This window comes from Nicotiana tabacum, chromosome 16 (assembly GCF_000715075.1).
Source record: "Nicotiana tabacum cultivar K326 chromosome 16, ASM71507v2, whole genome shotgun sequence".
NCBI classification, from domain to species: Eukaryota; Viridiplantae; Streptophyta; class Magnoliopsida; order Solanales; family Solanaceae; genus Nicotiana; species Nicotiana tabacum.
In genome coordinates this window covers 131969200-131992756 of record NC_134095.1, presented here as the reverse complement: position 1 = coordinate 131992756, position 23557 = coordinate 131969200, and the positions used below count along the sequence as shown (strand labels likewise).

General features: G+C 40.4%; 1 protein-coding gene across 1 annotated transcript; it reads right to left on the bottom strand.

Moving 5' to 3' along the window:
• Positions 1-13300: 13300 nt before the first annotated feature.
• LOC107827022 (reticulon-like protein B9) lies at positions 13301-14966 on the bottom strand. The gene is made up of 5 exons (XM_016654078.2): positions 14776-14966; positions 14173-14353; positions 13925-14054; positions 13767-13836; positions 13301-13600 (listed from the first exon to the last, which is right to left on the bottom strand). Exons 1-5 carry the CDS (start codon positions 14885-14887, stop codon positions 13431-13433), a joined length of 663 nt encoding a protein of 220 aa, XP_016509564.2. The 5' UTR covers positions 14888-14966; the 3' UTR covers positions 13301-13430.
• Between the last annotated feature and the right edge of the window lie 8591 nt (positions 14967-23557).

The following is a 23557-nucleotide window of genomic DNA, read 5'->3' as shown; positions in this document are numbered from 1 at the left end:
TTTCTGTCCGGCGATCGTGGTATTAGTGGTGTGTAACGACTGAGCGAGATTCTCGCTGGGGGGAGGGTTTTCGTTTGTGTGTTCCGACAGGTTCGCCGCTGCTGGGGAGAGGAGGAGTGAAGGGTCATTTTTGGGGTGGGGTTTAGGTGTAACGGCGGATTGCTAGCTTAGGGATCTCTTTCATATTTTTTGCCTTAGGTCCCTTGGTCTTGTATTGTTGGAATGAAGAAGAAGATCCCAAGGGTTTGTGTTGTGTTGAACGGCGAATTTCATCCCATCCAGGTCCTAGGTCTAGTCTTTGTATTTTAGGGCTAGTTTTTTGTAGTTTTTTTTAGGTTAAGGGGTATGAGCCTAGGAATTATGGGCTTAGAAATTATGGGATAGGTCCGAAAATTAGGCTTAAAATGGGTTGTTTGAGCCCAAATTTTATTCTTTTCTCCGTGAACAAGAATAAAAATACTACCTTATTTACTAATTAATCCTACTTAAATAAAATAACTATTAAAATAAGACCAACTGTTAAAACAAACCTATTTTTTGGTATTTTTCAAATATCATACTAAAATAAAAATAAGGTACCATTTTTTGTATTTTTATTTTTACGAAAAGTAATAAACTAAAAGCAACTACAAAGAGGAAATATTTTTGTAATTTTTATTTTTTTATAAAATAAAGTAAAAGAGTCAAAACTAATTGAAATATCGATATTAAGCTTAAACTAAATATTTTACGCTAAAATTGGTGAAATCTCGGGGAGGGTCAAAAATCACATGTCTACACGACTCATTCAAGTGTGCCACCCTCAAGTTGGCGGCGACATCCCAATCAAGATTCAACTTCTTTAAAGCCCACATGGCTTTGTGCTCAAGTTCCACCAGAAGATGACAAGCTTTATCGAATACCGACTGGTATGGAGACATTCCGATAGGTGTTTTATATGTCGTCCAGTAAGCCCATAAAACATCATCAAGTTTCTTGGACCAATCCGTCCGGTTAGCATTCACTGTTTTGGACAAAATAGTCTTTATCTCCCGGTTGGAGACTTTCACTTGACCGCTTGCTTGTGGATGACAAGGAGTCATGACTTTATGAGTGACACCATACTTGGTGAGTAAGGTGTCGAACGCTTTGTTGCAAAAATGTGACCCCTCCATCGCTTATGATAGCTCGCGGAGTACCAAACCTTGTGAAAATATTCTTCTTCAAGAATGCGACCATACTTCTTGCCTCGTTTTTGGGTAGAGCAACAGCCTCAACCCATTTGGACACATAATTAACGCGACCAAGATGTAGGTATTCCCACAAGTACTCACAAAAGGACCCATGAAGTCAATGCCTCATACATCGAAAATATCAATCTCCAAAATGGGGGTGAGGGGCATTTATTTTTCTTTGAGATTCCACTGGCCCTTTGACATTCATCACACAGCTTGACTAGATCACTTGCATCATTTTAAAGAGTGGGCCAATAGAAACCGTAGCTTAGCACTTTGGCAGTCGTTCTTGCTCCACCATGGTGACCACCATATGGTGAAGAATGACAAGCCCAAGTATTTCACATTGCTCCTCCTTCGGTACAAATCTTCTAATCACCCCATCCGTGTAAATCCAAAAAAGGTATGGTTCCTCCCAATAATAGTCTTGACAATATTGTTTGAGATTCTTCCTTTGGTTTGAAGAGAACTCATTCGGGATGATACCACTCACAAGAAAATTTGCTAGATTCGCAAACCATGGCACCTCCTTCATTGAAATAGCCAAAAGTTGTTCATTGGGGAAGGAGTCATTGATTTCAAGGCCATCATGCGGCCTCCCCTCCTCCTCCAAACGAGACAAGTGGTCCGCCACTTGATTTTCACTCCCTTTTCGATCTTGGATGTCAATATCAAATTCTTGCAATAAAAGCACCCATCTCATCAATTGGGCTTTGGAATCTTTCTTGCTCATAAGATAACGAAGTGCCGCATGATCCATGTGGACAATCACTTTTGCACCCATCAAGTAAGGGCGGAACTTCTTAATAGCAAATACAATGACAAGGATCTCTTTCTCCGTAATGGTATGTTTGATTTGGGCACTATTCATGGTCTTACTAGCATAGTAGACCGGATGAAAAATCATGTTGATGTGTTGCCCCAAAACAGCCCCAACCGCTACATCACTTGCATCGCATATGAGCTCAAAAGGAATACTCCAATTTGTAACGGTAATAATGGGAGTAGTAGTCAACTTGAACTTTAGTAATTCGAAATCTACCAAGCAATCATCATTGAAGTGGAACTTAGTATCTTTCTCCAAAAGCTTGCACAACGGGTTCACCACTTCAGAGAAATCCTTGATGAAACATCAGTAAAACCTCGCGTGGCCTAAGAAACTCCGCACGCCTTTCACCGAAGTTGGAGGTGGAAGTTTAGAAATCACCTCAATCTTTTCCTTGTCGACTTCAATGCCATTCTTTGAGATCTTGTGGCCAAAGACAATGCCTTACTTGACCATGAAATGATAATTTCCCCAATTTATTACCGAATTTGTTTCCTCACATCTTTCCAACACTTTATCCAAGTTTGCGAGACAATCATCAAAAGAATTCCCGACCACCAAGAAGTCATCCATGAAAACTTCAAGGTAATCCTCTACCATGTCCGTGAAGATCGACATCATACACCTTTGAAAAGTCGATGGTGCATTGCACAACCCAAATGGCATCTGCTTGAAGGAAAAAGTACAATTAGGACATGTAACTGTAGTTTCCTCTTGATCCTCCAGAGCAATAAGAATTTGGTTGTAGCCGGAATACCCATCAGGGAAATAATAGAAAGCACGACCGGCCAATCTATCAAGCATTTGATCTAGGAAGGGAAGTAGAAAATGGTCCTTTCTTATGACTTTGTTGAGCTTATGATAGTCCATACACACTATCCACCCAGTCACTATTCTTGTAGGAATCAACTTATTCTTGTCATTGGTGACCACCGTCATGACCCCTTTCTTTGGGAGACATTGAACCGGAGAAGTCCACGAACTATCGGAAATGGGGTAGACAACCCCGACATCCAACCACTTGATGATATCCTTTTTGACAACCTCTTGCATAGCTTTATTGAGTCTCCTTTGATGTTCAATAGATGGTTTGGCACCTTTCTCCAAGTTAATCTTGTGCATGCAAAATGCAGAGCTTATCCCCCGAATATCTGCCAATATCCATCCAATAGCCTTCTTCCTCTTTTGTAGCACCCCCAATGTAGAATCTACCTACACGTTAGTCAAACAAGAGGAAAGAATAATCGGTAAAGTATAAGAAGGGCCAAGAAATTCATACTAAAGATGTGGAGGTAATGACTTCAACTCCAAGATAAGAGGCTCTTCAATTGAAGGCTTTATAGGAGGAGTTGTCCTATTTTCAAGATCCAAGGACAATTTGCGTGGTTCATAAGTATACGACCACATTCCTTGCAAAGAGTTTATGCATTCCACGAAGCCATCTATCTCGTCATCATCAAAGTTGAGCAAGATAGCCTCCAATGTATCATCAAAATTCATCACAACACTTGTTTCATCCACAATCACATGGGTCACCAAATCCATGAAAGAACATACCTTATTGCTATTGGGTTGCCTCATGGACTTACACACATGGAAAAACACTTTTTCATCACCAACCTGGAAGGTAAGTTCTCCGGCTTTCACATCAACAAAATCCTTCCCCATAGCAAGGAAAGGTCTACTAAGAATAATCGGCACCTCATAGTCAACCTCACAATCAAGAATGACAAAATCCTCCGGAAGAATGAATTTATCAACACAAACCAAAAAATCCTCAATCACTCCCAAGGGTCTCTTCATGGTACAATTGGCCATTTGTAATCTCACAGATGTAGGTCTTGGTTGCCCAATTCCCAATGTCTTAAAAACCGAATAGGGCATCAAATTGATACTTGCCCAAGATCACAAAGCGCTTTAGCAAACTCGACACTTCCAATGGTACCAGGGATTGTGAAAGCACCAGGATCTTCCAATTTAGGAGCCATTGAATGCACAATTGCACTCACTTGATGAGTGACTTTGATAGTTTCAAAATTCATCGACCACTTCTTTTTCACCAAATCCTTCATAAACTTTGCATAACCGGGCATTTTCTCCAAAACTTCAACTAATGGCACATTGATTGAAATACTCTTCATCATGTCAATGAACTTTTTGAATTGATTTTTGCCATTTTTCTTGGCAAGCCTTTGAGTATATAGAGGAGGAGTCTTAGGCAATGGTACCTTAGCCTTTTGTATTACCATTTCCGGTATGTCAATAACATGATCCCTAGACGGGTTCACTTTCTCTTGAGTCTTTTCCACATTGTTATCAATATCAATCTGCATTTCATTATTTGCTTGCACCACATTGTTCGGGGCCTCATCTCCTTGTACCACTTGCTCATCATCTATAAGTTTCCTTTGACTAGAGGTAGGTGCATTCCCACCTTTTCCACTCCTTGTAGTAATGGCCATGGCATGTCCTATGTTGTTCCTACCCTTTGGGTTCACCACCGTGTCACTTGGTAGTGCCCCCTTAGAACGAGTATTTGGAGCTTGAGAGATTTGCCCCATTTGAACTTCCAAGTTATCGATAGATGTATTGTGGGAGGCAAGTTGGGCATCAGAATCAACATTCTTCTCCTTCATTTGCTTGAACATGTTCTCAATATGCCCCATTTCATTATTAGAAGAACTTGGACCATGGGATGGATAAGGAGGCGGGTTGCTCAGTTGTTGATACATCGGGGGTCTTTAAAAGCCCGACCCCCTATTGCCTTGATTATTGTTCCACCCCCCTTGATGGTTGCCTCCCCAATATCCTTGATTTTGCCACTCCAATTACCTTGGTTATTTCCTCCACTCCAATTTCCTTGATTGTTGTTATTATGCCAATTTCCTTAATTGTTGCCACCACTCGAATTACCTTGGTTGGTAGAATTCCAATTACCTTGACTACTTTGAGGTTGCCATTGTTGTTGATTCGGGCCTTGAGAGTTGTTTCTTTTCCCTCGAAACTTGTTCACATATTGCACTTCCTCCTCTTGTTCATTGTAAGATTCATCTTGATCAAAACCACTATCTTCTTGCACATAATTCTCCATTAGGTTTTGCGCTTGTGGACCCTTGGTCCTTTTTTTGTTCACCATCATGCTTACTCCCTATATGGCATTGACTTGCTCAGGAATTTGCACTTGTTGAAGTTGAGCCTTTGCTAATTGATTCATCGTGGTGATCAATTCGGCAATGGCTTGCCTATGATCATGCAACTCTTTATGAAAGTGAATCATATTTGGATCACCTTGCAACACGTTACCCCAACTTTGTCATGCCGATAATGTGTCTACCATTTAATCTGAAATCTCACAAGCTTTCGCATATGGCGTTGTCATGAAATTTCCACCGGCAGGTTAATTTACCACGCACTGATTGGTCGTGTTGATCCCCTGATAGAAAGTTTGTTTAATCATAGCCTCGTCATGTCGTTATTGGGGAACTCTTTGACCGTTGGGCTATACCGCTCCCATATCTCATGTAACGGCTCATTGGGCTCTTGTTTGAATGCTATAATCTCATCTCCAAGAGTAGCCATATGCCCGGGAGAAAAGAACTTGGAAATAAATTTCTCTGCCAACTCATCCCACGTATGGATGGAATGGTTTGGCAATCTCTCCAACCAATCTAAGGATTTTCCCCATAGAGAAAAGGGAAATAGCCTTAACCTTAAAGCATCCTCAGAGACATTTGTCTATTTACTCCCCCAACAAGTGTACACAAACCCCTTCAAGTGTTTGATGCATTTTGACTCGGAGCCCCGGTGAAGAATCCTCGTTGCTCTAGCAATGTGAGCATTACATTTGTGATTTGAAAGTTTCCCGCCCTAATACGGGGTAGGACTATGGCACTTGCATACACTTCATTCGGCAACACCCGGTGAGGAGCCACTCTTGGTGGAGGTGGGGGTGGAACTAGGACGTTGTCTTAAGGCTCTCGACCACTTCTATTTGCTTGAGGTTTATGAGAAACCTCATCAACATGGTCATCATCAACATCCACATCCCCTAATGGTATGTTTCCGAGTTGATCATTGTTGTTTGCCATTGTGGTACCTACAATTGATTCACAAAAATCAGTAACAAGGAAGGAAAAGAAGACAATCCACACACAAAACCCAATACATAGCTAAATCAATTTTTAGCTCCACGGCAATGGTGCCAAAAATTGATCTCGTCCAAGTTCACACTCAAATCAAGGTTATGAAATGGTCGATTGCAATAGTAATACCCAACAAGGAGTCGGGGTCGAATTTCACAGGGAACTATAAGTGGGAGTTAGGAGTATATATTGTAGGATTTGAGTTTGAACTATCTCAATTTATAATTCCACAAATTGGGGTTGGTTCTATGTCTAATTTAGACTAAGATTGCAAATTAAGAATTGAAACTAAGAAATTATTTTTGTTGTTTTTCAAGTTTTGTAAAAATCCTATGGCTATGACCGTCACCTAGGTGTTTGCCTAATGGGATATAAACCTTAATACTTGTTTTGTTGGTCGAGGTGTATTATAGCTATCAACACTCAATTACCCACTCATACCTCTTAGTCAGAGAGTGATTTTGCCCAATTTGGCTTTCTCAAAACCAAATGGGTATTGCACAAAACGGTTGATAAAATCTCAAGTTGGATTATTACTATCTCTAAGTTGAACCCTTTAATTGGGATTATCAATCTCTCAATTGACCCAATTCCTTGTTAGCCAAGTTTTCCTAGACTAAGTATCTCTTTCTCAAGTAGAGACTAAGTCAAATAGGCATGAACTAATATTTGCAACCATTAATTCAACAAATTAAAGCATGAACAAGGCTAAATAATAAACACCCAATCATAAATAAGCATTAAATTAAACACCATAAGGTTTACATACTAGGGTTAGGTCATAACCCTAGTAAAAATCTAGCTACTCATGTTTGAAATTGAAGAAATGGAAGAAGAAATGGTAATTAAACTCATATTTCAAAATTAAAATGATAAAATCAAAGTTAAAATATCCCCAAATATGAAAAACTACTAAAGGAAGTAAAGAGAAACGACTACTGTAGATGCTGATGTCAAAAGATGACCTAAAATTGTAAAACTCGTCTATTTATACAGGACAGGAAATTTCAGACAAAAATGCCCTTCGGGAGGTTCTGCCACACAATTTCATGTGCGGTCTGCAGAAGTCTTGAAGTTGTCAGGATTGGAAATCTGCGGCCTCATAATTTTGATATGCGGACGCAATGCACTCTTTCTACGGTCTGCATAATTGTAATTGCGGCCACATCTTGCTCTTCTGCAGTCCGCACTTTTACTTCTGCGACCACATAACTCTTCTTCTGCGGCTGAACAATTGTTGCGCGGTCCGCACTTCTGGGAAACCTGGAATGCACATTCTCTGAACTTTTGGTCTTAGCTTTTGTTTGTGGCTGCACAATTCATGTGCGGATTGCATTTTGCACAAAATTCTGATGGCTTTTCCTTCATCTTCTGCAGCCGTAGATGATATTCTGTGGTCCGCAATTTTGGGCTTCTGTGCCTTTTATGGCCTTGAGTTCAGATTACTCCTTTTTGAGTTGGATTTCATCTTGGTAGTCCATCTTCCAATATTCCTGGAATTTAGCACATCTCATAAGTTTCGGGAACACAATTAAGCGTTTTTAGACCAAAACAAAAGTTAAAAGGCACTAATAAGTAGTCAAAATTCCCACTTATCAGGCATCTATGTCGAATGTTCTGCAACATCAGCATCAGTCTATAGAGTTTGCTTGTGAGATTCTTGAAAATCTCAAAGAGATGTTTGGAGATCAGAATCGTGCGGCTAAGCAGATTACCATGAAAGCTCTTCTAAATACCAAAATGGTTAAAGGTTCATCTTTTAGGGACCATGTTCTGAAGATGATGAGTCTTCTGAATGAACTGGAGGTCTTTAGAGCTAATATTGATATATATATGCAAGTTGAGATGATCCTACAGACTACCTGATAGTTTTCAGTAGTTTCGCCTGAATTATAACAAACATGAACAAAATGGATTTGTCACTTGTGAAATTGCTGAATGAGCTGCAGTTGGCAGAGACTATTATCAAGAAACAAGCTCCTCCTGTGGCACTAAATTTTGAGATAGGTTATTCTTCTATGCGGAGAGGTGGGCAGAAGAAGAAAAGGGCCAAAAACCCTCTGTTTGAGGTGCAACTGCTGGTGTGAAAAAGCCTAAGGGCAAGTGTTATCACTGCAAGAAGACTGGGCATCATAAGACACAGTGTCCGGCTTATTTGGCTAAGATGAATAATAAACCAGGTGATTTACGTCTACTTGTCTTTAAAACCTCTTTAGTGGTTGTTTCTACCAAGTCATGGTGTGTAGATTCAGGAGCCACTAATTATGTTTGCACTTTTTTGTAGGGGTTTCAGGTAATGCGGCGGTCAAGTAGAGGAGAAGTCAATGTTTATCAGGCAGATGGTTTGGCAACTCCAACTTTAGCATTAGGAAATATTAGTATTTCGTTTGGTAGTAATAGAGTATTAACTTTAAAAGACACATTATATGTACCTTCCGTTAGAAGGAATTTAATTTCAGTTTCTAGCGCTATAAGAGGTGGTTATAACATTAATTTTCATGATATTGATAAATGTGTTATTAGTCATAATAAGTGTTATCTCTCTTTGGCTGCATTGATTGATGGTCTTTTTATTGTTGATTCTATTCCTAAACTGTTGCAGCCTAAAGAACTAAATTATATTGATTTACCAAATAAGATAAAATGCTCTTCTGAATTGAGTGAAACTTATTTATGGCACTTGCGTTTGGGTCATATAAATCTGAACATGATTTCAAGGTTGGTTAAGGATGAACCTTTAAGTTCATTAAAAGTGAAGGACCTACCAACTTGTGAATCTTGTTTGGAGGAAAAAAATGATAAAACGAAATTTTCCCTCAAAAGGAAATTGAGCAAGTGATAAATTAGAGTTAATTCATTCTAATTTGTGTGGTCCAATGAATGTCCAAGCAAGAGGTGGCTTTGCGTATTTTGTGACTTTCACATATGATTACTCAAAGTATGGATATATTTATTTGTTGCGTCGAAAGTTTGAATATTTTGAAAAGTTCAAAGAATTTAAGACAAAGACTGAAAAGCGACATAATAAATATATCAAGACATTACGATCTGATCGTGGTGGGAGTACCTCTCTACGGAATTTATTAGTTACTTATCAGAATGTGGAATTACATCTCAACTATCTGCACCTAGAACACCACAACAAAATGGTGTAGCTAAAAGAAGAAACATGACTCTTATGAAAATAGTTAGAACAATAATGAGTTATTCTAGTTTGCCTTCGTCTTTTTGGAGACATGCCTTAGAAACAACAAATTTCGTTCTTAATTTAGTTTCTTCAAAGTCAATACCATTGATCCCTACATAATTATGGACTGGGTGCAAGCCTAGTTTGCAGCATATAAGAGTTTAGGGTTGTCTGGCATATGTGCTAAAAGGAAAAACAGATAAATTGGAGGCGATAATCGATGTATGTGTGTTTTTGTGGGTTATCCAAAAGGGACAAAAGGTGGTTTATTCAATTGTCCTAAAGAAAATAAGGTAATTATTAGCACAAATGCCAAGTTTCTTAAAGAGGACTATTTGATGAACCATGTTCCTAAAAGTAAACTTCTTTTACAGGAATTAAGCAAAGGAATGGAAACTCAGTCATCTGAAAAACAAAACGACCAGGTGCAAACCCTGGAAGTCGCATTTGATATACCAGTGCATTTTAATAGTGGGAAAATATCAATATACTTGATGTCCCGCAAGAACAAGTTCCCGAAGTCATATTGCCACAAAGTTGTGGGAATTATGTTGAGCAAACTGCACAACAAGATAAAGTCGTTGATATCCAGTGGATAGCATGGAGACTTAGGTTCCTGATAAGGATGTGGTTCAACCACAACATCATGATGGTGTAGTTGCAACTGATGTAGTGCGTAGTCATAGTGGGAGAGAAACAAGACAGTCAGTTTGTTATACGCTCTTGGGAGAATCATATGATAGGATCCCTGAGGAGCCCACTACCGAACCTGTCGATTGCGACAAAGCACTACTTGATAAAAATGCTGATAAGTGGGGTGTTGCTACGAAATCAGATATGGATTTTATGTACTCTAATCAAGTATGGGATCTTGTAGAACCACCTGATGGGGTTAAATTTATCAGATGCAAGTGGTTATATAAGAAAACGAGAGGTGTAGACAGAAAAGTGCAAACTTTTAAAGTAAGGCTAGTAGAGAAAGGGTTTACTTAGAAAGAAGGGATCTATTATGAGGAAACTTTTAAGCCGGTAGTCATGCGTAAGTCTATTAGGATTCTCTTATCCATTGCTACTCATTATGATTATGAGATTTGGCAAATGGATGTCAAGATAAATTTCCTTAATGGAAGTCTTGATGAGTGAATGTATATGATGTAACCAGACGGTTTCGTGGAAAGTGACAATGAATATATGTTGTGTAAGCTTAAAAGGTCCATTTATGGACTGAAATAGGCATCCAGGGCATGGGACACTTGTTTTGACAAGGTGATTAAAACTTTTGATTTTGATCAATGTCTTAACGAGTCTTATGTATACAAGAAGTGGGATAGAGATAAAGTGATGTTTTAATCTTATATGTAGATGACATATTGCTCATAGGAAATAATGTGGGCATGTTGGATTTGGTTAAGGAATGGTTGTCCACGCACTTCGATATGAAATATTTGGGAGAAGCGGCTCATATTCTTGGGATCAAGCTCATGCGAGATCACAAGAAAAGGATATTAGGCTTATCCCGGGCTCTTTATATTTGTACAATACTCTCTAGGTTTAGCATGCAAGATTCCATGAAAGGATATCTTCCTTTCAGGCATGGAATTGCTCTATCAAAAGATCAGTCTCCTAAAACTGATGAAGAGATAGAAAAGATGAAAACGATCCCTTATGCATATGCTATTAGAAGTCTTAAGTATGCTATTATGCACTAGACGTGATATCTACTTTGTCGTGGGCATTGTTAGGATGTTTCAGTCTAATCCTGGCGGAGAGCATTGGACTCCGGTTAAGCATATAATCAAGTATCTGAAAAGGACTAGGGATTATATGCTAGTCTACCATTCGGATGACCTCGTACCTATTGGGTACACTGATTCGGATTTCTAATCAGATAAAGATTCTAGAAAGTCTACCTTAAGAAATGTATTTACTCTGGGAAGCAAAATATGTGGCAGCCTCGAAGGCAGCCAAAGAGGCGATTTGGCTCGGGAACTTCCTAAGAGAGCTGGGTGTGGTTTCCTCGATTCAAGCTGCAATTACACTCTGGTGAAATAATAATTAGTTGACAGAATTCATGTCTCGGTTTTGAGATTGATGATACTCCTTTATGAAAGCTTATAAGTTTTCGTGTGTAAACCCGACTGGTGAATTTTGTATACGACACATAAAATAAGTTAAGCGGAAGTCTGAAGGAAGTAATCAATAAATTAAATTGTTAGTAATTTAGTTTGATTGATTAGTATCTGAATCTTAACATGGAGAATTAAATAAGGTTTTATGGAAGAAGTTCAAAATTGAACTAAGAAGTGCAATTACAATTTTTTAGTGGAATAATTCATAATTTATTATGATAGAAATTAATTTCGAAGTTCGAAATAAGTTCCATAGTAAGGAGCCTTGTTAATTAAATTCTATGGTTCCTACTGTCCCCAAATAATAGAAAATAAAGGAACATTTCCTTGGTGGAAAAGAAAACCGATAGATTTTGAAAAATGGTTTTACCTTAAAAAACGTGACTATATATACATGGGTACAGGGATGGTCATTTTTAAGTTGTATTTTTCCTTGGAATTTCGCCCACCCAAAATTTTCCCTTTGTAGATATTATTTGGATAACACTGTAGAAGACCGTGGAACGCTTCTGGAGGTTGTGATCTTGCTACTCTGGAACTGGAGACTAATCGATTTACTTTGTTCACGCTTCAATAGGCAACTCGTATAATCTCCATATGTGCTAATTATTTAATTTATACGTGAATATAATACTGAAATTGCTTCCGCTGTGATATATAATCCAACACAATGGACCACGTGGTTATGTGGAACTGAATCAAAAAATGCATCTTATTTCGACCCATTTACCTAATTCGACCCCAGGTTTTGTTTGGGTCATAAAATTACATTAACCCGTTTACCTGATCCTATCAAAATTGAATTCGGATATCTCACCACCCACCAGGAAGTTTTCTTTCTCAATTAACTACCCTTAACTTAATTTCTCGAAGATGACAACGATTTATCTAAGGTATTTTAATTCAATTTTATAGTGTAAAATAAAGATTTCTTCCCTCACTTTTTCTTTAGTTATCTGTAACTTTAGGGGATTCGTATTTGGGAGCAGCGACTATGGTCGTGAGATAGGTAAGGGGGTAGAGGAGGTGATAAGAGCAACGACTATGGTGGTGGCAGCAGTAGCTACGATGATGGAGTCACAGAGACAGTGGCTACAATTGTGAATATAGTGATTGCGGTTAATATGATGGTGGAGGTTAACTTCTGATGGCGGTAGTAGCGCAAAAGAGGGGAGGAATGGGGGGAGAAAGAATTTGGATGTAATCAAGAAGAAGATCGGAAAAATGGGGAAGTTATTGGGAACAACATGAGAGTTCTTTAGGAGGAGGAACGAGTGGAAGAAGTATCCTACGTTGACTAATCAAATCCGCCACGCTTTCCCTGGTCTTGGCATCGCCGTCATCGATTTCTCCATCTACTGCGTCGGCGAATTTGCTTACAACAAGATGTCTGCCCTTCTCACTCCATCTCTTCCGCCACTGCTTCTCACTCTAACATACTTTGGGTTGGATCAAGTAAATGGTTCGGAAAAAAAATCCAATTTTTGGTTTAGCCCCACATAGCCACGTGGCCCGCTGAAAATTTGCCACATCATTTAATGAAAGCCTCTCATGTTTTGTCATTAATTAATCGTGGTGCAGTTTTGTTAATAGAAATAACATCTTATGGTTTTTCGGATTAATAGATGGACATGGGGTATTTGTAAGCCATTTAGCAAACGATAGGGGTAGTTTAGGCCTTTTTCCGTATGTAGTATACGTTTTACATGGACCTCCTAAAAGTTTAACAGCTTAGTTGTTTACTGCGAAAGTAGGGCTGATTTTCAGAAAGAATCGCATTTAAACCTGAGAATAGTACTGCTAAGACAAGTAATGCAGTAAGCAGCACATTTTCTTCTATAGTATTTATTATTTATTAAATAAAAAATAGTTACAAGTGTTTCAGACACCTGTTATGTAGCCATTAACAAACTTTGTCATAGAGTAATTGACTCAAAATCTTTTCCTTTCCTTCACAGGTCCCCTTGGAATCTTGTTAAGAACTTTGTTATCAAATTTCTTGTACAATTTCTTCATATCTTGGTTCCCTTTGCTTGCTAGATAATCCACTTCGTCTTGATACTTTTCATACATAGCTGGTATTGATGCCAGGCACAGAAACCCTAATAACCCATTCAACACACACAGAGATTAAAGTCACAGTTCCTTAGGTAGGAAATGTAAAAATACAAAAATATTATAAAAAAATTAGATATCCAATTGGTAAAATTCTTATAGAAGAAAAGCCGTTGAATGGAAGTACAGACTACAGAATTCCAAAAACCTTACCAAGATAAAACAGATTCAGAGAGCTGAAATAATTTCCAATAACTGACAACACCCAGAGGAAAGTGATTGCCTGAGCCCAAAAATACCAAATAAGTTATTTAAAAAAAAACTGCAAAAAGAGAATAAAATTGCAATACTATAGAATATCTTATATGTACCAGAAAAAAGGTTCTAAAATCTTTTCCAGATGAAATGTCATAGAACTTCGATAAAATGGAGTTGAATTTTCTGCATAACCATCTGTATGTCGAATCTGATATCATAATTGCGCGTAAATCAGGAGGAGCCCTGAAGAATTTAAAATAGAGGAACATATTATTATCAGCATATAAAGAAATTAACTCATAATTAACAGGAGTAATTAATGAACTTGTTGTGAAGCCATTGCTTGAAAATTAGTAATTACCAATCGACAAGTCCAGCCCCAGTAGACCAAATGAATAGAATCAACATCAAGATCATGGAAATGTGACACAAAAGGGAAACAAAGTTGTACTCCACAACTTCAAAAAGGAACCAAATTATTGTGAATCCAACTAGAATTGCAGCTGATATTGTCTTGTCCCTCCATAGTAGAATATCCGCAACTGTCGAGATATTAAAAGGGGAAATAGAAGTCAATTTAGTGGGCGTTTGGACATAAGTGATGAAAGTCATTTTATAGGAAAAGCGTTTTCCTTCCTGAAATATATTTTTCGGTGATTGATTGGTGAGTGAATGTATTAAAAAAAACAAAAAAAATAAAAAAAATCAATCATAATATTAGTAAATCAAAGATTGTTTTGATGAACTATTTTTTGAGTACGAATTAAATTTAATAATTATGTTTAAATATTTTGAAAATTTTAGTTATAAGAAAACCGCCCATGGCTGAGGGAAGTTTTTTTCTCCTTTCATAAAGAATGTTTCCCTTAGAAAATATTTTCTCGTAACTAAAAATTAGAAAATGAATTCCACATTAAACCTCTTTTTTACCAAACACAGCCAAAAAAAAAAGAAAAAGGGTCACCTTTTCCTCCTCCAAGAATTGTATGAATGGGTCTTTGACAAGCAAATAATCTTTTGGGAGGTGCTGAAGTTGAAGGGCGGGGATCATCAGAATCAGAAGAATAAATCGGCATGATTTATAACTTGAGGAAAAATCTATATTGAACAGTTGTTAATATCTAAAACAGATGATGATAGAGTTAGAACAGTTGAGTTTTTATAAGTAGTTGTAATTCAAAAGCTAATTGGCTGCTAGCTAATTAAGTAGAAGCAATACAAGCAAAGAAAGGAATGGCTTTAGCATGGCTTGGAATATTTGCTTTACATGAAACTTTCCCTTCTGTTGTAACTCTTTGTTTTTGGACAATTGTTACTTAGAGTGTGTTTGGCATAACGGAAAATATTTTTCAAGAAAATATTTTTTTTGAAAAACATGTATTAATCTTATTTATTTTCTGGTGTTTGGTATGCAAATTAAGGATAATGACTTCTCAAGAGTAATTATAAATAATTTCGATATAATAAACATCAAGCCATAAACTTTCAAACCAACAACCTTCCGAACCCACAAATTTTATAAACTTTTGAACCGCTAAACATTCAAAACCGCAGAATTTCGAACCCGTAAACTTTATAATTTCTAAACCCGTAAACTTCCAAACACATAAACCCTGTAAACTGATAAATTAAAAAACTAAAACTGAAAAATATATTTAAAAAATATTTTTTCGGAAGAAGGGTGTCACGACCCTAGTTCGCCCTCCGTGAACTGTCGTGACGACACCTAGTCTCTACGACTAGGTAAGCCTAACAAATGCAAAACATAAACGAAACTTGCGGAAGAAATAATCAAAAAAGCCAAAAATATCCGAAGGAAACAATATTTAAAATGTCGCTCGGCATATACAACACAACTTCTCAGAATCTAATACACTATCCCAAAATTCGGAAACTCACAGAACCACAAGCCTTTGGATATCTAACATGTCTAACTTCAGAATATCTAACAAGGAAAAGAAATACAGAAGGGAATGTTTAAAAGCTAGAATAGAAAGGGACTCCTCGGTCTGCGGACTGGGTAGATGTAACTCGAAGTCTCTAGAGCAGTCGCCTCGCCTCACGGGTGGTAGGACTGAGTCGACGTACCTGGATCTGCACATGAAAAACATGCGCAAAAATGACATGAGTACACCACAGCGGTACTCAGTAAGTGTCAAGTCTAACCTCGGTCGGGTAGTGACGAGGAAGGTCAGGGCCCTACTGAGGTTAAATAAAAATATAAAGTTTGATAGTATAGCAAAGAGCAGTATAATAAGTACAACAGTAAATGCAACACGAATGAAAAGACAACAACACCTACTACAGAAGCAAAGTAAACACAGAGGGAAAATACGGCTCAGCACAAAGAAAGCAACCGTGGATCTCCCAGGATACCGTCCTGTAGTCCCAAATATAAATATCCAGTCGATCTCCCGGGATACTGTCCTGTAGTCCAACTCATAATGCGAGGGGATCTCCCGGAATACCGATCCATAGTCCCAAAGGTAAATACTCAGTACAGGGGAAATCTACCAGGTGCAGTCCCGTAGTTCCAATGTAAATGTGCAGGGGGATCTACCGGAATCCCACATCCGTAGTCCCAAATATAAACAGACAAGAGGGAGCTACCGGAATCCCACATCCATAGTCCCAATGTAAATACACAACAGCAACAAGAAAGTATTCAGAAATGTCAAATTTCATATTAAGGCAAACAAGTAAGTCCAACCTAGCATGCTGCACAGAATTCAGGTAAAGCAGTTTGAGCAAATAAGGTAATTAAATCTCTAAAACATGCTTTCCTAAGCTAACAACATGCTTAATAGTGCAAGTAATAAGAATAGGAAAGGAAACATACTAGTAATTACTTAAAGAAAATCGGATGATTTTCAACAATTAGCACAAGTACACACTCGTCACCTCACGTGCAAGGCATTTCAATTAACAATAATACCAAATCCTAAGGGGAAGGTCCCCCACACAAGGTTAGGCAAGCCACTTACCTCGAACTAGCTCAATTCAACCCGGAACCACGCTCTTGCCACGAGTACTCGACTCCAAATGGCCCAAATCTATTCAATTCAATTTCATAATGTAAATAACACTTCAATTAACTGATTCTACAATTAAATATTAAGCTAACTCGTGCAATTAGGTAAAATGACCAAAATGCCCCTTAGCCCCACGTCTCGGAATCGGGTAAAATTTACATTTCCAGAATCCTCACACTCTCACGAGTCTAACCATACCAAAATTATCTCAATCCAATATCAAATCCCCAATCAAAACTCAAATTCTTGGTCTAAGAGCTTTCCCCCAATTTTCATACAAATTCAAAAATTAAATGATGAATTCATGTTTAGATTAATAGGTTACAAGCAAAAAAGAGTTAAGAATCGTTACCCAATCCATATCTCTGAAAATCCCTCAAAACCTTGCTCAAATCCGAGCTCCCAAGCTTAAGTTTTAATAAAAATGGCCAAATCCTCGACTTTGAAATTTTATAATCTGCCCAGGTAAATCCTTCTTCGCGAAAAGGATCCTCGCGTTCGCTAAGCACAACTTCACTTGGCCCAGATTTCCTTCATCGCGAATGTGATGCCCCTGTCGCGAATGTGATAGCAAACTTCTCCCTCCTACGCGAACGCGGGACCCTCTTCTCGAACGCGTAGGCATACGACCTCTCAGCTTCGCGATCGCGAAGCGTTAAGCTTCCACCAGCCCCAGCTCCTCTTCGCGAACGCGAGACCCCACTCGCGAACGCGAAGAAGGAAACCGAAACTAGAGACCTACTGCATTTTCTGCAATCCTCTAAGTCCAAAAATGACTCGTTGAGCATCTGAAACACACCCGATGCCCCCAGGACATCAACCAAACCTGCCAACCAATCCTAAAACATCATTCAAACTTGTTCCAACCATCGAAACACTCAAAACAACATCAAAACACCTATTTTTCATCGGATTCAAGCCTAAAAATTCCAAAAACTCTAAAAATACGCTTTCGATCAAAAAGTCTATCAAACCTCGTCCGAATGACCTGAAATTTTACACACACGTCACATTAAACACTACGGAACTACTCCAACTTCCGGAATTCCATTCTGATCCTCGGATTAAAATCTCACTATCGAACCGGAAACTTAAAAAATTCAACTTTCGGCATTTCAAGCCTAAATTAGCTACGGACCTCCAAAACACAATCCGAACACGCCCCTAAGCCAAAAATCACCCAACGGAGCTAACAGAACTATCGAATTTTCAATCCGAAGCCGTCTTCATACTGTTCTGACTACAACCAACTTTCCAACAGTTAAGCTCTTATTTAGGGACTAAATGTCCCAAAACTCTCCGAAACTCAAAATGGAACATCCCAGCAAATCAAAATAGCAGAAATAAACTCGGGGAAAGAAGTTAATAGGGGATCGGGGAGTTAATTCTTAAGACAACCGGCCGGGTAGTCACATCCTCCTACACTTAAACATTCGTTCATCTTTGAACTAGCATAGAGACATGCATGAAGTAGTGAAAAGATGATAGTAATGGCTGCGCATGTCCTTCTCGGTCTCCCAGGTCGCCTCCTCGACCGACTGACCCCGCCACTAAACTTTTACTACAACAATGTTCTTTAACCTCAACTTTCTAACCTGCCTGTCCAATATTGCCACTGGCTCCTCAACATAAGATAGATCCTTGTCCAACTAGACTGAACTGAAATCCAACACGTGCGACGGATCACCGTGATACCTCCGGAGCATCGAAACATGAAATACCGGATGAACTCCTGCCAATATGCGAGGTAAGGCAAGCTCATAAGCAACCTCCCCAACACGCCTCAATATCTCAAAAGGGCCAATAAACCTCAGCCTCAAGTTCCCCTTCTTCCCAAATCTCATAACGCCCTTCATAGGCGAAACTTGAAGCAGAACCCGCTCTCCAACCATATAGGAAATATCAGAAACCTTCCGGTACGCATAACTCTTCTGTCTGGACTGGGCTGTACGGAGTCTATCCTGAATCACTTTAACCTTCTCCAAAGCATCCTGAACTAACTCTGTGCCCAATAATCTAGCCTCACTCGGCTCAAACCAACCCACCGGGGATCTACACCACCTACCATATAAAGCCTCATACGGTGCCATCTGAATGCTGGACTTATAGCTGTTGTTGTAAGCAAATTCCGTCAATGGCAAGAACAGATCCCAAGACCCTCCAAACTCAATCACATACGCACGGAGCATATCCTCAAGAATCTGAATAGTGCGCTCGGACTGTCCACCCGTCTGAGGGTGAAATGTTGTACTCAACTCCACCCGAGTACCCAACTCATGCTGAACGGACCTCCAGAACCGTGATGTGAACTGAGTACCTCTATCTGAAATGATGGACACTATAATACCATGTAGACGAACAATCTCTCGGATATAAATCTCCGCTAACCGCTCCAAAGAATAAGTAGTACACACAGGAATGAAATGAGGGGACTTGGTCAGCTAATCCACAATCACCCAAATAGCATCGAACTTACTCAGAGTCCGTGGGAGCCCAACTACAAATTCCATGGTGATCCGCTCCCATTTCCACTCCGAAATCTCTATCTGCTGAAGCAACCCACCCAGTCTCTGGTGCTCATACTTCACCTACTGATAATTGAGACACCGAGCTATGAATCCAACTATATATTTCTTCAACCGCCTCTACCAATAGTGTTGTCTCAAATCCTGATACAACTTCGCGGCATCTGGATGGATAGAACCGCGAACTATGGGCCTCCTCTAGAATCAACTCTCGAAGCCCATCAACATTGGGTACACACATCCGACCCTGCATCCTCAATATCCCATCATCACCAATAGTACATCTCTAGTATCACCGTGCTGAACCTTGTCCTCGAGGACAAGCAAATGAGGGTCATCATACTGACGCGCCCTGATACTATCAAATAAGGAAGACCGAGAAATCACGCAAGCTAGAACCCGACTGGGCTTTGAAAGATCTAATATCACAAACTGGTTGGGTAAAGCCTAAACATCCATTGCCATAGGCCTCTCCGATGCTGGTAAATAAGCCAGACTCCCCAAACTCTCTGCCCGGTGACTCAAATCATCGGCCACCTTATTAGCCTTGCTCGGGTGATACAAAATAATGATATCATAGTCCTTAGCAACTCTAACCACCTCCTCTGGCGCAAATTTAGATCCTTTTGCTTGAACAATTGCTGCAAGCTCCGATAGTCAGTATAAATCTCACAAGACACACCGTATAAATAATGGCGCCAGATCTTCAAGGCATGAACAATGGCAGCTAACTCAAGGTCGTGGACACGATAGTTTTTCTCATGTACCTTCAACTATCTGGACGCATCGACAATCACCTTATCGTCTTGCATCAACACCGATCTGAGGCCAATCCTCGAGGCATCACAATAAACCGTATAAGACTCCGAACCTGTAGGCAATATCAAAATTAGGGTTATAGTCAAAGTTGTCTTGAGCTTCTAAAAGCTCGCCTCACACTCCTCCATCCACTAGAATGGAGCACCCTTCTGGGTCAACCTGGTCATAGGGGCTGCAATAGATGAAAACCCCTCCACGAAACGGCGGTAGTAACCCGCCAAGCCAAGGAAACTGTGGATCTCTGTAGCTGAGGATGGTCTGGGCCAACTCTATATGGCCTCTATCTTCTTCGGATCCACTTGAATACCCTTACTCGATACCACGTGGCCTAGGAATGCCACTGAATCCAAACCAAACTCACATTTCGAGAACTTAGCATATAACTTCTTCTCTCTCAGAGTCTGAAGCATAGTCCGCAGGCGCTGCTCAAGATCTTCCCGACTCCGGGAATACACCAGACTATCATCAATAAAGACAATGACGAACGAGTCAAGATACGACTGGAACACACTGTGCATCAAATGCATAAAGGCTGCTGGGTCATTGGTCAGCCCAAATGACATAACAAAGAACTCGTAATGACCATATCGAGTCCTGAAAGCAGTCTTCGGGATATCTAGCTCCCGAATCTTCAACTGATGGTAACCTGAGCACAAGTCAATCTTAGAAAACACTCGTGCGCCCTGAAGCTAGTCAAACAGACCATCAATACGAGGCAAAGGATAACGGTTCTTCATTGTAACCTTGTTCAACTGGTGATAATCAATACACATACACATAGAACCATCCTTTTTCTTCACAAACAAGATAGGAGCACCCCAAGGTGATACGCCGAGCTGAATAAAACCCTTATCAAGCAATTCCTATAACTGAGGAGGAGCCATACGATATGGAGGAATAGAAATGGGCTAATTGCCCGGCAACAGATCAATGCCAAAATCAATATCTCTATCAGGCGGCATGCCCAGAAGGTCAACTGGAAACACATCGGGAATATCCCGTACTACTGGTACTAAATCAACTAAAGGGGTATCAATACTGACATCTCTCACATTAGCTAAATACGCGTCACACCCTTTCTCAACCATACGTTGAGCTTTAAGAAAGGAAATAACTCTACTGGGAGTGTGATCTAAAACACCCATCCACTCAACACACGGTACACCTGGCATAGCTTGCGTCACGGTTTTGGCGTGACAATCAAAAATATCATAATGGGGCGACAACCAGTCCATGCCCAAGATAATGTCAAAATCTACCATGCTGAGCAACAATAGATCGGCTCTGGTCTCAAAACCACTAAGAGCAACCAAACACAACCGATAAATGTGGTCCACAACAAGAAAATCTCCCATAGGAGTAGAAACATAAACAGGGAAACTCAAAGAATCCAGAGGTACACCCAAATGCAGAGCAAAATAAGAAGACACATAAGAGTAAGTGGAGCGTGGATCGAATAGAATCGATGCATCTCTGTGACAAACTAGTATAATACATATGATGACATAATCGGAGGCAACAACCTCGGTACGGGAAGGAAGGGCATAGTATCTGGCCTGACCTCCCCCTCTAGGGCGACCTCTACCTCTCCGACCTCCACCTCTAGCTGGCTGAGCAGGTGGGGTAGCAACTGGAGCTGTAACCATAGCCTGAGAACTCTGTGGGGTACGCTGTGGCTGAGAAGTCTGTGGAGGTGCACCCCTCCTAAGTCTGGGGTAATCCCTTACCATATGGCATGTATCACCACACTCAAAACAAGCTCTAGGAGGACATGGCGGTTGTGACTGGCTCGGGCCAGGTCTGCTGGACTGACCACTTAAAACACCCAACGCAGGAGGCGCACTAGATACTGGTTGTGCATAATAAGGCTCCTAGGGCCTAGGAGGAGCTGGAATACTACTGGCTGCTGGAAGAGTTGAATGAACAGGGCGACTCATATAACCCTTACCATGACGACCTGCAGCTAGGGCACGGGCACTAGATAATGGCCCGACTCTCGAGGCCTCTTGGCCTCCCTCTCCTCTCTCTCTCTAGCATGCATACCCTCAATCCTCCTAGCAATGCTCACCACCTGCTGATAAGAAATATCCATCTCCAACTCGCGAGCCATACTAGACCTGATGTTGGGAATAAGCCCCTCAATAAACCAACGAACCCTCTCGCGAACAGTAGAAACCAAGGCTGGTGCATGTCTAGCCAAGCTAGTGTAACGGACAGCATACTCTGAGACAGTCATAGCACCCCCGGCGCAAATGCTCAAACTTTGCGCACTATGTGTCCCTGAGGCTCTGAGGGACAAACTCTCTCAGGAACAGATCTGAAAACTAGGCCCAAGTTAGTGAAGCAGCCTCGTCCGGACTATCTAACTCATAGGTGCGCTACCACTCATAGGCGGCTCCTCAAAGCTGGAAGACAATGAAAGAAACCCCACTCGATCCTGATATACCCATAGTGCGGAGGATACAGTGACACTCCTCCAGAAATGCCAAGGCATCATCTGATGCTAATCTGTTGAACACCGGAGGGTCATACTTCTTGAACCTCTCAAGTCTCCGCTGCTCATCCGCTGAAGTCGCTGCCCTGTCCTCCGGCTGAACTGGCACTGCAGGCGATACAAGAATAACCTCTAGGACCTGATCAACATGCACTCGCTGCTTAGGAGTGCGGGCGGTAGGAGTCTGTGCTCCTCCCCCGGCCTGAGATGTGGCTGCAGCAAGGGGAAGCAACCCTGCCTGAGCCAAAGTGGTGTACATGCTCATGAACTTCACTAGAGTCTCCTGAAGTGCTGGAGCAGTAGTAGCAGTAGGCGCATCAGGTGCTTGGACTCCGGCTGGAACTGTTGGTGGTACATCGGTGACAGCTCGCGTAGCTGCTCTGGCTACACCACATGCGCGTCCTCGGCCTCTACCCTGGCCCCGACCTTTGACGCCTGCAGTAGGGGGCGCATGTGTCTCATCATCTCAGGTAGCACGTGTCCTCATCATCTGTGAGAGAATAGAAGACAAAAGTTTAGAATTGTGATGTCAAAATATCGCACGATAAGGAAGTCAAATGAAGTAGAAATTTTCATAACAGTTACATAGCCTCTCATAGATAAGTACACACGTCTCTGTACTGATATGCGAGACTCTAATAAACCGGCTTGTGATCCATGACTTCTTGGTACTTGGTGTTCATGTTCTGTCACGACCCCAGTTCGCCCTCCGTGAACTCTCGTGATGTCACCTAGTCTCTACGACTAGGTAAGCCTAACAAATGCGGAACATAAACGAAACTTGCGGAAGAAATAACCAAAAAAGCCAAAAAATAACCGAAGGAAACAATATTTAAAATGCCGTTCGGCATATACAATACAACTTCTCAAAATCTA

What these genes read in the sequence shown, in the direction of transcription:
- LOC107827022 (XM_016654078.2), bottom strand. Translation starts at nt 14,887, where the DNA reads ATGCCGATTTATTCTTCTGATTCTGATGATCCCCGCCCTTCAACTTCA. An exon ending in AATTCTTGGAGGAGGAAAAG is followed by an intron (nt 14,354 to 14,775) that starts GTGACCCTTTTT and finishes ATATCTCGACAG; the next exon opens with TTGCGGATATTCTACTATGG. An exon ending in TCTGAATCTGTTTTATCTTG is followed by an intron (nt 13,601 to 13,766) that starts GTAAGGTTTTTG and finishes ATGGGTTATTAG; the next exon opens with GGTTTCTGTGCCTGGCATCA.